Source organism: Planococcus citri, chromosome 5 (genome assembly GCF_950023065.1).
Source record: "Planococcus citri chromosome 5, ihPlaCitr1.1, whole genome shotgun sequence".
Lineage (NCBI taxonomy): Eukaryota > Metazoa > Arthropoda > Insecta > Hemiptera > Pseudococcidae > Planococcus > Planococcus citri.
Window position 1 is genome coordinate 767,040 of NC_088681.1, and position 17,036 is coordinate 784,075.

Genomic DNA, 17,036 nt, shown 5'->3' on the forward strand with positions numbered 1-17,036 from the left:
ATCGTTAAATTTATCTATTTTGCACGATTGTTTCGAAATTTTAGCATGACTTAAATCGAAACCAAGATGTTCGGTTTTTCCTTTGAAGAAAGTTGTCTTTTTTGCATTTAGGCGTAGATTATTTAACCGTAATATCGTAAGTACTTCGACCAATAATTCCAACATATTTTCAAAAGTCGCAGATCTGAGTAAAATATCATCGACATATTTAGTAATTCCCGCTTTATCAGGTATTATGGCATTAACCATTTTTACAAAGAGAGCCGAAGATACTTTCAAGCCATAGGGCAAACGAATAAATTGATATACGCGTCCATCAACCTGAAAAGCACAATATTGGCGAGAATTCTCATCCAATACAAGTTGCCAAAATCCTGAGACAAAATCGAGAGTGCTGAAGAGTTTGGATTCGGCATCTTCAGTAATGATTCTATCCAATAATCCCGCTTCATTGTAATTAATGGCTAAAATGGGGTTTAAATCGACAGGATTTAAACACACTCGTATCTCACCGCTTTTCTTAACATTAACTACGATGGGGTTAATGAATGTGGAGTCTGATGGTTCGATGACATTCGTGGCCATCATTACTTGTAATTCTTTACGTAGATCATTCATTAACTTCTTTGAAGGATTGTATTTAGCTCCTTTATATTTTATTTCTGTTTCAGGAATGGTGAACTTCAATGGAATCTTCCCACCGACATATTTTCCCGGGAATTTGGAGAATACATCGTGAAATTGGCTCAATTTGTTGAAAGCTTTCCTAGCTTGCTCGGTATTGATTCGATTATCATCGACAGCATCTTGTAAGTCGGACTCCAATTTGGCAAGAAAGATTTCTGGTCCATCGTCGATGATACCGTAAGGTAGGCGATGATAATTATCTTCAGTATTAGTTCTTCGTAAAATATCGTTCATTACCAACCTATATTCTTCTTTCATTCTAGCTCCGGAAACAAATAGCTTACCCTCATATTCTGACGGCGACATAAAATCAATAACCTCAGTATGGACTTTGGCGGATGGTCGACACAAAGCTTTACGTTGTCTGATACGAGGCTCAATTCCTAAGTATTCCATAGACTGAGTACCGATGAGAAAAATATGATTGCAGCCTTTGAGTACATAAAAAGGTATTTTAAGAGCATGAGAGCCGAAATATAACGTAGGAACAATAATATATTTCGCAGTTTCAGCTTCCTTTGAATCAGCAAGCACACATACGGCCGGTTCGTCGAGTGCAATAAAATCTAAATCATCAGAATGATTTTTGATCAAATGTAGAGCTGTTTCTTCGGACATGATGTTTGGAACTGCCCCAGAATCGAGTTGAGCTGGGTAATTAGTATTTCCTAATCGTAGTGGTATTACGCAAGTAATTATTTCGTCTCTAACATGAAGTAACTGCGATCTTAAATTATTGTTCATTTCAGAAACTTTCATCGGAGTTTTGTTGAAGCTAGAAGGATTGAATGAATCAGTGTTTTCTTCGTTTACTGAAATGCGATTAACCATACCTACGGAAAAAGTCGGAAAATTACGTAATTCTGTAGGAGTTTTATCGGGATCGTCATTATGCGTTGACTCAGGTGGAATCGTATCATGAATAGCAAGACTAAAGTCATCAGATGTATTCAGTGTATCGTCCAGAGATTCACCCGCACCAGTACTAGTGTTTAAGGTTTGCATTACATCTAAAGCTACTTCTTGATTTGGAGAGCCTAATATTTGTTCAATCAATCGTAATGAATTGGTTGTCAAATGTTCCAGCGACCCATCTGGTCGAGCCGCAAATTGAGCGCCTTCATCTTCACTGGTTGAGATATCTTGAATTGTAACGGGGTCACGTGTATCCATCAATCGTTCAGTTGGTTCGCACAAATCATTGATAAACTTGAGAATGGTATTTCGATCTTGGATTCTCAATCTATAAATTTTCTGATCTTCGTCGAGGTAAAATAATTTCTTATCTGGAATTACGTTATCGTTAGCGTCAGTAGCAACTAAACATTTTCTTCCTAGATTTTCAAGTTTTACTTCTTCTGCAAAAAATATTGCTGGATATAATGAGTAACGAACGTTCTGTGCGGGACAAACATCCTTGAAAACGTGGAGAAAATCAAGCCAACGCCTGTGTGAAGTTGTTGCAGTATCGTCAGCTTTGGGACGAACTGGAGGAAATATAACGAGTATGTCCTTAAATTGTTTATTGACCAATAATCGCATAATTCTGTCTACATAGGTATGAACGTACTTCATGTCTATCGAAGAATTATTTAACTCGAAGTCGCCTAATGAAATCAATACGTGTGGTTTGGTGAATGTTGCATTTTCTATTTCATGAGCCAATTCTTTTAATAAAATAATTTCCTTTAAATAAGGTTGTGGATCGAGATCGAATAATGCAGCACCGTGTTTAATATAATACGCAAGACTGTCACCAATAATTTCATAGTCGTCGAGTGGAGTTGGAGGTCGATTAAATGAGATGGAATTAATTACTGTTCGTCCCCCTCCACATTCGTCGTGGAGGGTTTCTTCAAGTTTTTTGAAACATTGATTTCATCAGCGTCAGATTCGGAATCAGAATCGGAACTTATATTTTCTTCATCTTGTTGTTCACCGTAATGTGCTAATGCTTTTTCTAATTCATTCATATTGATTCCAACTGAATGTAAATAGTTACGCATTTGTCGATAGGGATGTTTTGAACGTTCTTTTTGTTCGGTTTGTGTTCCTGCCGCAGCGTTCGATGTACCACTAGGTCCAGGCATGACAGCATTTTCCTTATGAGTATCATTTCCTTTATTCTTCGTTTTATTGAATAAATTTTTTATCGCACGGTTATTTGGAGCACGATTCGGAGTTGACATATAGGGAGGCATCCAGAATTTGTAAAAAGGAGGAACACTTTGATCTTTATTTTCAGAATTAGTATTGGTGTATTCTTCGTGACGTCGCATAACTTGTAATTTATTTTTGAAACGAATACGATTTTCTTGACATTCCGAAAATTTGAACCTCAAGTCCTTAGGAACTTTCTTATAGATCGTGTCTAATAACATGGCGTCGGTAATATCTGAATCGGCTAGAATATTGAACCACTTTAATAGTTCGCCAGCAAGTTTCTTCGATGATTTGGCGTTCAATTGCATTTTCATAAAATGATTTCGAGCGTTGTTTTGCTCAACACCATCCCATACCTTCTGAACAAATCCATCCCTGAAATCGAGATAACGTAATTTCGGATCAGCATGTTCTTTATAAGCCTTAGCTTCTTCACTTTGAATTAATTGCGAAAACAACTGTCGATACTGCGATTCGCTAGCTCTTTGATCGCGCATGAAGTGTTCAAACTTCTCAATGAAACTCATTACTTCATATTTATTAGTATCGTCGTAATAAATTCCGTTATCCTGTAAATGCTTAGCTTTTAATTTTAATTTACCTTCCAGGAATTCAAGATCGTATCGAAGAGTTCGTTGACGTGGTTTCGTTCGGGAACTGGTATTTTTCTTTCGATTAATCTTATTGGAAAAAACGCCTGATTCATTGAAAGGATTAATATTTCCGTCTTGATCATCGTTGTCGTCGCTGCTATCACTGTCGGGTTGTTGACTGCGATTAGTTCGATCATTCGAACCACCGGGACCGGAACGTCGATCATTATTACGTGTTTCATCGGAGATATTGTCTCCGCGTGACGTCGACTCGGGAATTTTCGTCCTGTATTTACCATGAGCATTGTAATAGAACAAATCATCTACTGAATCAGTAAGTTCATTGGTAACCTCTTCAATCGCATCAGTTTTACGATCAATATGAACAACGTCCTTTTTCAAAGAAGCAATCATTTTATCGAATACATTAAATTTACGTGAAGTTTTACCTAATTCTTCATTCAAATATTTACTCATATTTTTATAATCTGCAGACCGTTGTTCTTGAACAGTTAAGTAGACATCCTTAAGATCGCCTCGAGTGGTAGAAATCCCACTTTCTAGACCTTTAATTCGATCCTTAACTGCAGATGTACGTGAAGCCCATCCATTGTTTTCTCTTTTTACCCAATCAATAATTCCTCGAGCGTGTTGTAATGATAGAACTGCATCTTCAGGGATGTCGAAATCGTCAACATTGATTTCCGGATAAGGAGTTTCGGGATCAAAAGGTTCGAAGCTATATACTCTTCCGGGTTCCTCTTCTTCTTCTTCTCCAGTGTTAACACCTACAGAACGAGTTATCGGTTGTCCATCATTACCGAGAGTAATAACTTCATCTTCTTGGTCATCTTGTGCTGGAGGTGCTCGTCGCAGAACGGCTGGAGGAGGTACTTCTAAATTAATTTCAGGTACTTCATCAAATTCATCGATCCAATGATATGTTGCGTCCAATTCAATACGTTCATCTTCATCGTCATCTTCCTCTTGAACGGCTGATAAATTGACACGAATGGGTTGATGTTCAATCGATTTACGGGGAGTTGAAGAGGAGGGTTCCAAGATGGTACCATCTGGAAGGGTATATCGAACCTTCTTTTTGCCATTGACCTTAGTAATTGTAGGACTAATAATTACGGATTGTTCAGAAGGAGTCTTCTTTTTGGCATTGTAGAATCGTTGGGTTTCTTCAACGAATCTTGATGTAGCTCCCTTTTCGGTGCTCTGAGTTGGATGGTCTGATTCTGCAATTCTTCGAGCAGTTTCACGAGTCCATCTCGGACGTGATAATAACTGTGATGGTTTGGGAGGAGCTGACTTTTTTCTTTGTTTTCCGTTGGAATTACGGTCGTTGTCTCCATTGCTCATAATATAGAATTAATAATTACGTAAATTTCTGATGCAGTAATATTTTCGATTCGGAGTTAAACGTCAATATTATTCTGATTATTACGAATAAGAAAATACCAAATTAATTCGAATTTTATTAGAATGAATAAAATTAAATAAATATCTCCGTGTAATGTTTCAGAAATATCAGCGTAATCGAGGATTGAACCAATGGATCGTTCGATCAATTCAGATAAGTACAGCACTCCGGAAATTACAATTGTCAGAAAAAATACAATCTGGCAGGGTAGACGTAAGTGAGTCCAAAGAAGTATCCACATAAATAATTACGAATAAATTGACTAATTAATTTTGTATTTATTCACCAGGTTCAGATGTAGAAGATTAAATTCAATAATACTCACCGCGATGTACGTAGAAGTAAATAGTCAAGACACCAGCGTAAAATCTGCTAATTCCGGAAAAATGATAAATCTCAATAGAGAATAAATTCTCCAAGTATTTACGCAGTATATTATTAACTAATCGAGTTGGTTAATAGAATTAGTAATTACGTAAATAACTGTACTGTATTTCACAGGTCGATATATTATTGCACCAATATCAAAGTATTAATGATAAATGAATGAATAAGAAGCAGTAGCAAAATTAGAAGTTAACTATTCGAGAATGAAAAACATAATGAAACCTCTATCCACTGGCTGCTGACCTATCGACCTACTACTCATATCGTGAAAGAAGGGGTGTGTCACTTGTTTCCGGGAGTAGGGATAGATAATCGCGAGATGTAGTCGCTATTTCCGATGGTGGTGGCGTTATAAAATTTTACCAGTATTGTTATCTCATAGATAAGGGATTCTGCAGGTTCTTTCGCATCAAATGATTATGTACATAATGTTCGCGGTTATTTATTAAGGGGTAGATAACGATACACCGTTCGCAGCGTCTCGCGGATGGGTAGCTACAATCACTCCTCAATGCGATAAAGAATGTATTATACTCAATCGTAGGATGCTGATTAGGGAATCAATATGTGTAAAAATAGCACAATTATCTAGCGATTCTCGCGTAATCGCGAAGGGTAAACAATAGGTTGCTATTTTAATCTTGATAAATACACGTACGTATTTCCCCAGTTACTGGCCTGTAGGTACTCTTTCTGCAATAATTGACAGGTATGAGATAACAATCGCATATAATGCGTCGTGAATGTGAGATAACGACCTTGTAGGCATTCGCGGCTATTGTATTATATCGTGAATAATTCCGTTATCTAATCTAAGCGCCAGCTTTTGGTCCGATTTTAGGTATTTTTCATCTAAACGTGTATAGAGTGGAAAGAATATGGAAATGGGAAAAAACCCAATGCAACTTTTGTCACATTTACGACTTGTTTGATTTCTAGTTCAAGGTCGTTCGTGGGCATATGAATAAATCCCAATACGTGTATGAAAACTATAATTTCCTGTGTAGAATTAATGACAATATATATTTCATAATATCTCCTCTCATAAACAATGAAAAATATCACTATCATGACCATTAATATGTCGAAATTGGATGAACTGGTCTTCTAATCATCCAATATAAAACCATGGAGAATAAATAGCACGAATTAGATATGAATTCGACTGATAATTTCGTTCATAAAAGGTGATAAAAATCCTATGCTTAATGGAAGCTGGAATGAACGAATTTTTTGATAATTGAATTTGAAATAATATGTAATCGAGTGGATATATTTACGTTAAGCTGCTGAATGGTGAATAATTATGTGTAATACATAATTTGAATCAATTTACTCCGATGTATTTGGTGGTAGAATTGCCCCAGGGGGTTCGAAGTCCAAGGGTTGCTAAAACGCACACAAATAACAAATTTTTCTGCAGCATACGAATACGATTACATAAATAATGCGGAGATTTACGAATGAATGAATATTTACGAGGTGTTATATTATGGTGTGAGATGTTAAATTCGAGCTCGAGTAATTTTCAACACCATAATTAATCATTGAGAATGAGAATGAATTCCATGAGTGGGTAATTTCATGGTAAATTGAATCAATAAGTTGATAAATTCTCATTTTCGTGAATTGAATTAATTAATATTTACGCAAATCTCTGTTGTATTTGGCATGTTTCGTGAATTAATCGCTGACTTGATAGAATCAATTCTATCGGCGGGATTAACAAAAATACATGGATACAATAATCATGAGAAACTTACTTCCTTCTCGCAGTTTTCTCTGAATTTTAATTCATCTGCGCAAATGAACTAATCAGTTCTTCTTCCGGAGAATTAATAAATTCTTCAATGAAATACTGTATCATAAAGAACCAAGAGTATTTCTCTTCGAAATATCTTGATATGTAGAAATAATTGGAATTAATAGAATTAATTTCTTCTTATTTCCACACCTATGGGTTGGGTTCGCCATAGGAATTTTTTACTTGAATTAATATTTCAGTAAATAAATATCGTTCCCCACCAAGGATGCCAAAATGTAGGGGGAGATTAATGCACACGTGATGATTAAAGCATGTAAACCCTACTTGAAAAGGTTATTCACGTCAGTCTCAAGTAGGAACTAATTTAGCCATATTCCTGGGTTCTAATCAGGGGACTAATTAATTATGAATCTCACCTTCCACTACCAGGACCCCCTCGAACCAGATAATTCCACTTTAGGGGTCCAGCCCTATATACGAGAGCGGGTATGAGTTAGGATAATAATTAATATTTCGTAAATAAATTTACTCAACATTATCTATCACCTAAGTGAGGGACCCACCCCAGGTATAATCATAGGACGAATTTAGATGTGTAGGATCGTATGTATATCAAGAAATAGAAACACAAATGAACTTCAAAACTGTTTATAATTACTTCATCACGTAGAGAAAAGATCAACATTCGTTGGTATCTCAAGAAACGTAATTATAATTGAAGTTAAAACAAGAATTACTACATTCATAGCCTATTCTTGTGGATTTGGGGAAAAGGAAAGTATTTGTTATAAAAACTAAGAAAATAAATGATAAATACCTTGGAATTGGGAAAGACAATATAATTACCATTTCAACACCAGAATGATAATTAAAAATTGCTGTTTGGTGTTTTATATGTATGTACTTCCGGAATAGTACACACTACTATTGACTCAAAATAAATAGAATAAATGGGGAAAAATCCGAGCCATAGGAAAATAATCCCTCGTGAGCATCATCTCTGTGCTAGTTTCAGTACATTCGAATCAATAGAATCAATGCACTGGACTGGACCTCACACTTCCCTGGCAGTCCAAGCTCGTAGTCTTGGAGCTGACCAGGTCAGGTGGCAGTAGAATGAATACTGAAGTTCTTAGAAACTAGCTTGAGAGAGCTCAATGATGAAAATATGAATATGGGACGAGCTGCGGATGCAGCGACTGCGCGCGATGGTGCGCTGTGATTGGCTGGATATTAGGTCATATTTCGCGGAATTACCCCTTTCTATAGTAAGGCTCGCGGCGCGGATATTCGCGTCAGGTTGGGTAATACAGCAATACTTTTTATCCCAGCTAAGTGGTATAAAAAGCATGATTTTTCTCCCTCTACAAGTATACATCAAATAATGACGAACGAGGAAGGTACGAGTATACCTGGATTTATTTTCGTCCAAAATTTGATGACGAAAAAGAGAACAATTCCTAATACTCAGACTACTTGAGTTACCTACTTACATCAGAATTACGAAAGAGAGAGTATACACTTAAGGAGGGGGTGGGGGACAAGGGGCAGGAATGAAACGGTGTAGTGTTTAAAGGTTATGCGTTCAGGTCACGTTCTACAGACGATAAAAGAAACTCGCCAGTCTTATAAGCATTTTCAGATAACAAAACAAGTTAGATACCTACGCTGAATACTATAGGTATATGTACATGTAGTGCATCGAATACCTACTTCTATTATTAACTTCTTTATCGGTATACTTGTGTGAGTTGGAAAACTTTTCCAAACAAATTAATTATCATTTTTACAACATACTCGTAGTCATTACAAACTCGCGTTTGCACATATTAATCGCAAAACTTATGTATGTATTTGGATATTACGATTTCGAATGAAGGCAGATTCTAGTGCTCGAGATAATCGTTCGCTTATTATTATCTAGAATTGACGGCATTTCAAATTTTTCGTCGGAAAAAGTTGAAAAAAAAAATTAGAAGATTGTGACTAGGAATTGCGGAAATGAAAGCTTTTTTTCACCCCAAAACATGCGCTTGTCATTTGCAAATTGTTGTTTTCAAAGGGGAACTTATGCGGCTGAAGGCTCCAAAATGGTTTGAAACCACCTTCAATCGACTCAACTGAACTGGTTCACATTAGGGTATAAAGTAAATTTTAGCTTTTCGACCGCATTGAGTAAAATCTTGTGGAAAGGGTGGGTAGTGGGTACTCTCGGATACAATAGGTGAAATGCCCCCTGTCCTCGGATTTTGGAAATTTCGATGAAACATTGTTAGAGATTTAAAAAAAAGAAGTTCAACTCGAAGAATTTTCCCCCAGCCCACCCCATTAGCCTGCAACAACGAAAAACGCCTTTTCCGAAAAAAAAAGTAATACTCGAACGAGTTTTGAATAAAAAATTTTTAATTCACCTGAAATAAGAAGGAGACACGAGCCCATCTATACGTGCATTTTTTCAACATTTTTTGCCCCCCCCCCCAGAAGGGAGATACTGATTAAAGAAAATTTGAAACCGCCATATCTTCGAATCAAATACAAGCGCAGAAAATTTTTTTTCTTTCAAAAATATACCCGCATAAAGATTTACTATTATTGTAATTTTTTTCAAATTTTTCCTCCGTGTGGGTCATCGTCAAAAACTCAAAAAACACTCAAAAGTATGTTTTTTGTGTCATATGACACCGCCAAAAAAAAAAAAAATACTGTCACTGAAATAGCTTTGAAAATTTGCATACGGGCCTCCAAAAAACGGTACAAAATCGAGCAATATTCTTGAAAATTCCCATTTTGAGCCCATGTGCACCCCCTTCCCCAATTTTTGGGCAAAAAATGAATCGAACCTACATCCTCCTTCAACTTAGCTGTGTCAGGTTCGAAAATTCTTCCGCCAGTTTTTGGATACCTACCGTCTTCCTAGAAAAATTGTCGGTCCAACTCCAATTCTTCATTCCTGGCGTAGAACCCGCCTACATTTCTGATCAGTGATCAGTATTTGTCATCACAATTCGCGCAAGATATTCGTTATTTTTCCCCCCAAAAATATACCCGCATGAGTAATAGAGTAGATACTACAATCTGTTATTGAATTTTTTATTTCAAATTTCCTCCACAAGTTCGAGTTGGTAGACTAATAGGCTATGTCCTCGTGAGGTTATTTGATAGCCTATGGTACTTAGAACATCCGATGTACGAGTATGAACTAAATACGGTACTTATATCTTGATCTACACAACACGACAATAAACAAACGAACGAACAAACAATAATCTACGAGAGTGAAATAGTCAGTTAGATTGTACTCGTAGGTGTCTATAATGCGCCTTTTTGACTACACAGTACACACATAAGTACGCGTATGCAAAAGAACGTTCAACTTTCACCATTAAAACGGAGAAAGATAGTAAGTTGCGTTGCGTTTCGCTGCGCTGTGTACTGTGTAGTATACGGTATACGAGCCTTCTATATCTACCTTATAGCTTTTGTATTCGTATACGAAGATGGAGGCGACGCGGAAGAGGGGTTAAAAGAAAAGTTTCCAACTGACGGGCTTGTTTTAATACAATTTGTTTATTAGAATTTGCGCGTGCATTTGAAAACGAAAAAGGGGAAAAAAAGTTTTTTGGCGCAATTTAACGACATTTAATTAGTAAGCCAAAGATAAGGCGATGCGTTTAGCCTTTTCCGCGTCGCGTCGCGTCGTGTCGTGAAACGTAATACGAAATACGAATAGCACAAACTACCTAGTTTGTGAAAAAATTTATCAATTCATTGTCGTCATCGTCGCTGCCTCGCTGGCCGAGTACGAAAACGAGGGCGGACCTGGCGGCACGGCGCGGCGAGGCGGTGGCAAAAAACTCGAAACTCGGATAGATACCTATAGCCATAGGTATTTTCTCCAAGTGGTAGCGGGGTATTTGCAGGGAAGGCGTAAAAAATTTATTGTCAACAATGCGCTATACCTTTACCTACCTACATACAACTTGCTATCGTAGTACAGGATAGCTGGTATTAGGTATGCCTCCTAAGTGTAAGATACGTACATACTGTAGAAGAGGTATTTGAAAGAGTATCTTATTTTTCGAAAGCTAACTACCTGAAAAATCGAACTAATTTTACACGTCACCGATTATGCGACGACGACGACGACGACGACGATGACGACAAAAAAAAATAAAAATAAGAGGGTGCGTTGTCTTTCTCGGTTTACTCGTCTTCGTGTAATACGTTGCTCAAATTGCTGTTGCTGCGATAAACGTTGTTAAATTCGCAGCTTGTATACTTTAGTTTGTTGACCTAATTTTCAAGTCCACTCGGCTTCGATACTCGTACTGAACGAGTACAACGCACGCAGGAATAAGGGATTATTTGCGATTTCAGCGTAGCAGAATTTGTAAACGTCCATGGAGATTTACTTTTACTCGTACTTTCGATTGTCGATTGACTGTACCGACTATCGAATGAAGCGCGTGCGACGGACATTACGTCGCCTTACTTAAACTTATCGGGTTTCCCGAGTATTTTTAAATACTCCACGTCGCGTCGCGTTGGTTGCCTTAATTGACGATATGAATTGGACGCAATTGTGCCGATGCCGATGCCGAATTATTGATCATCGTGTTCGCAAACCACTAATTGATTTTGGTACGAGTACGACGAGTAAAAGATACGCTACGGCTACGGCTACAGCTACGGTATCGAATGACGATGCTATGGCTGACGCTGACGCTGACGCTGGGGGCCGTGCCCTTCCTCGTCCTATCGTAGCCGCCGTTTCAATATTTTGACAAATTTCTACCGAAACGATTACGATTCGTTACGTCAACTTAACTCGACTCGCAAAATTATCATTTTAACCAAATTTTACCCGTCTTAGTTACCTACTCGTATTCCTATAATATAGTCTGATCTTTAATTTTGCGACGAGCGGCGAGTACTCTGAATAAAAGAGCGCGACGATATTGTCTCGTATAATTTGGATTTCGAGGCGATCGCGATGGAGGAATCGTCCGCTATTCGCGCTTTAAAAATAAAATACAAATAGGTACTCGTACCGAGCATTTCCACGAGCGAAATCCGAGACTAGTAAGTTACAACCTTGTTGCTCGGATAGATACGAGTATCGGATAAATAGGTACGTATAATAATGATAATTTTGTAATCGTTGATGACGGTTGACTGGTGCCTGGTCCGGCCATCGCAACTACGGTTACTATGGTGAAAAATGCTTTTACGTCGCGTCACGTCGCGTCGCGTCGATTTCAATTTCCAAAAGAACGTGCTAATTGGTACTTTGGTAGCGTACGCAGTTTCATTAATTTCAAATGATTGGCGTCGAACGAGATAATATTTGACAACGTAATTAAACGTTTGAAATTAATGCTACCTTGAGACGATCGAAAGTGCTTCGTTGATACGAGTAGGTCGTATGATTCGCAATGTTGTTATAAAATACGAGTAGGCTATAACGAATACTACGAGTGACATTGCGAAAATATGTACGCGTTGGGGTTAAACGAATGAAAAACACACACACACACACAAAAACTAGATAGATTCTAATTTGGATCGAATTTATCCGCAACGAAGGTGCCTAGACCTACCCCAACTTTCCTAACTAACCGAAAAGTTTCAGAAAAATTATCCAAAATTGGAGATGCTGAAACGCATTATTCGATTTTTGGTGGATTTTTAAAAATCAAATGGGCTAAAAAAAAAAAAAGGGTTAAAAAATCAACACTTCTACCAAATTGAGCTAGAAAGCTGGAATTTGGTTTGTTTCCTATTCTCGACCGGCAGGATCGATTGTAAATTATTTAAAAAGTTGAAAGGGTACTTTTTTTTTTTTTAAATCGAGCAACTTGATGAAAATTCCAATTTTGAAATTTTCGGGCAAAAAGATAGACGAACGATACGGTTATCGTTATTATATAAATCGAACCTATACCTACATCCTCTTTCAATTTAGCTGTATACGGTTCAAAAATTTCTCCGCAAGTTTGGATACTTACCTGCAGTATCCCTAGGAAAATTGTGGACCCAGTTCTTCATTCTTGGCGCAAAACCCACCTATATTTCTGATCGGTGATCAGTAGCTCTCATTACAATTCTTCAGACACTCGTCATTAATTCCTGGCGCAGAACCCGCTCGCCTTCCTGGCAGAAATTTCTCACCACAGTTCTTCAGATATGTACTTGAAAACGAATGAGGCAATTAGAAGTACAATTTTTATTCCTGGCGCAGAACTCGCTTGCTTTTCCGATGGATATTTCTCATCATACAACGCTTCAGACATCAACAACAAACTATGCACGTTCTTTCAATAAATTTAGCTTTGTCCGGTTCAAAAATTTGGATACCTTCTTAGTGCTTTCTATAAGAAAATTGACAGTCCAAGCACGAGTAGTTCCAATGCTTCATTTATCGTCACAACTCTTTAGACACTCGAAAACAAAACAGCATCTTTCTTTTCCATTCGTTCTTAGATAATTTGGAAGTCGGAGTTTTTATTCCTGGCGCAGAACCCGCTCGCCTTTCTGGTGAAAATTTCTCATTAAAATTCTTTCAATACTCGCGCACGATCTACTTTCTTCATTTTTTTTTTTGTCTGTTCAGAGGTGATTGAAAATCAGATTTTTACACTCCTGGCGCAAAACCCGCTTACCTTTCTGGACAAGAATTTCTCATTTCAGCTTCAAGAACACTCGTTAACTATAGAGTTTAACGTCGATCCAAAACTACACGAGTAATTTTTACTCAGAATTACGATCATTCCGAGGTTTGAAAAATCTCAACAAAAATGCCTATAAAGGTGTGCAAAATCATGTACAAATAGATACATCCACACAGGTACATATCAGACCTACGTACGAGTTGAAACGAGGTAATTTTCATTCGACATAACGCCGCGTTTGTTTTCGAAATGTAAATGGGCGAAAATTAAATTAAACTCTCGCGAGTGTATTTTGTGATTAATCGAGTTTTAATGGCCTCGTGACAGGTGAATTACGCGGAAGTTGACGATTGAAAAAGCTTTAAACTTATTTTCATTTCAACTTGTAGCAGTCGTCGTCGTCGTAGGCATACCATAATGCAACATTCGCCTTCGTTCGTACGATATGTACTTCATACCCCCTACCACACCACATCCCTCCTCGCCACAGCGCGCGCCAACGTAACGTTCGAATTTTCTTATTTCTTGTTCCGGATGCCGACAAACACGTAAATAAATTTGATTACCTTGCCGAGCATTACGACGGCGACGCCATGTCGAAAAATATTACACGTTTTCCGTTCCATAAGAAGCGACACATGAGCGAATGATGTCGAAACGAGCACACGAGTACGAGTAGGATACATCATGCGCCGCGCCGCGGTTATAGACTTGTTGGTTGTTGCTCCTTCGTACCTTTACCTACTCGAAATTCCAATGTCAAGTGACTTACGAGTGAGTACATATATTCGCCCATTTGAGAAATTCTTTCTACGTATACAAATTTTCTTCTTTCGAATTTCACGGTAACAAAATTTTATTCGGAGTTGAGAAAAAAGACAAAATTTTCAGTTTCGGCTTAAAGAAAAGGTTAACAACAATCTCGCCATTTACGAGTAGTTGGCAAACCTCACGCTTCATACAATTCTAATCTAAACGAATACCCATCTAATAAATTCAGATACCGAATTTTACGCTACGACGAATCGTTTAAGAAACAAATAAATTAAGTTAGCATACGCAGGTCTAGGTACCTATAAGTGGTACCTTGTACGTATTTGTATATTCAAGTACGTAAATATCGCTGATTATTCGCCTGTGCTGTTCGCTGGGACAAAGCTCAACAGAACTGTCTCATCGCACGAATCTCTGCAGATCATATATAAGAACGTGAATCTGCATGCTCGCCTCTGCCTGGTGCCTGCGTCGCGTCGCTAAAGCGATATTATTTGCTCGAATTAATCGAACAAGTTTTAATTAAAATACGTAAAAGTAAATTGAAATACGCGAATTGTTAAAATATTTAGCTTAGGTTTTCATTAAGATTTAAAACGAATGGAGAAAATCCTATTGTTTTCGTTTTTCTCGCCCGTCAGTGCCACTGCCACTGCCATTGCCAGCACAATCGTTGTCACCACCCCCACTCCACCCCACCTCATCTCATTCGCCTAGGCCTATTTGATCCTAATCCTCATTTCGAGTATCACGTCGAGCACCAAAACCGTACGCGTGATCTTTTACTCGACATGACACTACACTACACGACACGACACGATACGATACGACAGAGGCACGCTTTCGCGCACCTATAATCGAATCTTCATGATAGGTGTATAGCTATCAAATGACATGCGGTTACACTATACTCGTATAGGTGGTATAGCTTCGGTGTCTGTGTATATACGAGTAGGTATCTATCTACATAATACACAATACAGAAATACATACACAATACACATACGAGTACTACATATCGCGTATATATGTATACCATACCTACAGCGTTTCTCTCCGCAACCCTCGAGCCTCCAGCCTTTCGCCTCTCAACTACCTATTTCGAATGATAGACGTCGGTGTCGATGTCGTTTTTCTCCCCCTTCGATTCCGTTTCAAAATGAGATCAATTTCACGCTATGCACAGATGAACTCAATTTCGCGCGTCAATTTAGTTTTCGAGGCTTTTTAATCGTGACGATTATATTATTCAGTTCGAAATTTTCACAATCAACACTCGTCACACTACCTCCCTCCCCCTCCCCGCTCACCCCTCGCCAACCTCTCTCGTCACCGCAGATGCTCCAGAGTTATTCGATCAATACGCGTGATGAAACTTCAAATGTTCTTTTCTCCAATCAAATTACTGCGGATCTTTTTCTTATCCCATCACTGTACTACTGTATAGCTTGTTTTTACAACCACAAGCCAGGATTCACATCCGAATGAACGTGTCATTTTCCAAACGCTCGCATTTCATTCCATTGGTTCGACTTTTACTCCAGAACGTTAATCGAAAGCTCTCGCTTGCAGTAACTAACTATACAACACGAGTAGTAGGCACACCTACAGCCAACTGCAAAGGTATACGCAATAGGCAGCCACTGCCAGCTCACACGAACCTACCTACTTACAACGGAAGTAACCCGATCAAGATATCGTTTGTTGGATTTAGGGCTTAATTCAGTTACACGTTGGTAATCGCATAAACGAACACAAATTACCTCATAAATTAGTACTCTTCGACGGTTGTCGGTTATCCACATCCGTCGAAGAGTATCGAAGTACACATACATACGTTGAACGTCGAAGCGACGCGACGCTATGCCAAAAATCTAATCTCACCCTATACGCTGGCTGCCAGAGGTTCGGCTAGGGTGAGTCAGTGGAGAGGGCGAAAGAGCGGAAAGCCATACACACGTGTAATAGGACTATTATACGAGCACACGATGTTAGGCTCCGCCAGCGCCAGCGCCAGGGCCAGGGCCAGGTGAGGAGCAATTTTTTAAAATCGTCTTTTTCACACTCCATTAACAAAATTCGCTAGCTTACCTACCTGATTACTATTCGTATCCGGCGTTCCTCCTCCGTTTCTATCACGTAAGAATTCCATGGCGAGAGCAGTCTCTGGGTTTTGTTGCGATTCGCATCGAGCTGACACGGACGGTATTCGATCACCCTGCACATACGAAAACAAAAGCAAACTAAATAAAAACACATTTCATTATATTTTTACCCTCTTATATACGTAAATCTCGTCCGCTTAATTGTATTTTCCCCTTTCCCCTCTCCCTCGTTTCGCTTTGTTTTTTGTTTTTATTTTTTCGAGTATACTCGCATGTAGTATATGTCGCCGCCGCCGCGCCGCCGGAATTCGCGATGACATTGACGAAGGTTTCGAATCGATTTCGAGGTTTCCGTAATATTTTATGTATCATCCGAAAAGCGACCTTCGCAGATTCACTGTGTAGTGTGTATAGTAGAGTTGATCGTTTCCAAGTTTACAGCCACCGCGAATACATTTACGG

At 38.4% G+C, this 17,036-nt stretch overlaps 1 protein-coding gene across 5 annotated transcripts in view; it reads right to left on the bottom strand.

Moving 5' to 3' along the window:
• CngA (Cyclic nucleotide-gated ion channel subunit A) overlaps positions 1–17,036 on the bottom strand; it is a 253,350-nt gene that overhangs the window by 107,290 nt on the left and 129,024 nt on the right. For all 5 annotated transcript variants that reach the window (XM_065366951.1, XM_065366952.1, XM_065366950.1 and 2 more), the window contains one exon: positions 16,565–16,687. In XM_065366951.1, coding sequence (XP_065223023.1) covers positions 16,565–16,687 — 123 coding nt within the window. The remainder of the gene's footprint in view (positions 1–16,564; positions 16,688–17,036) is intronic.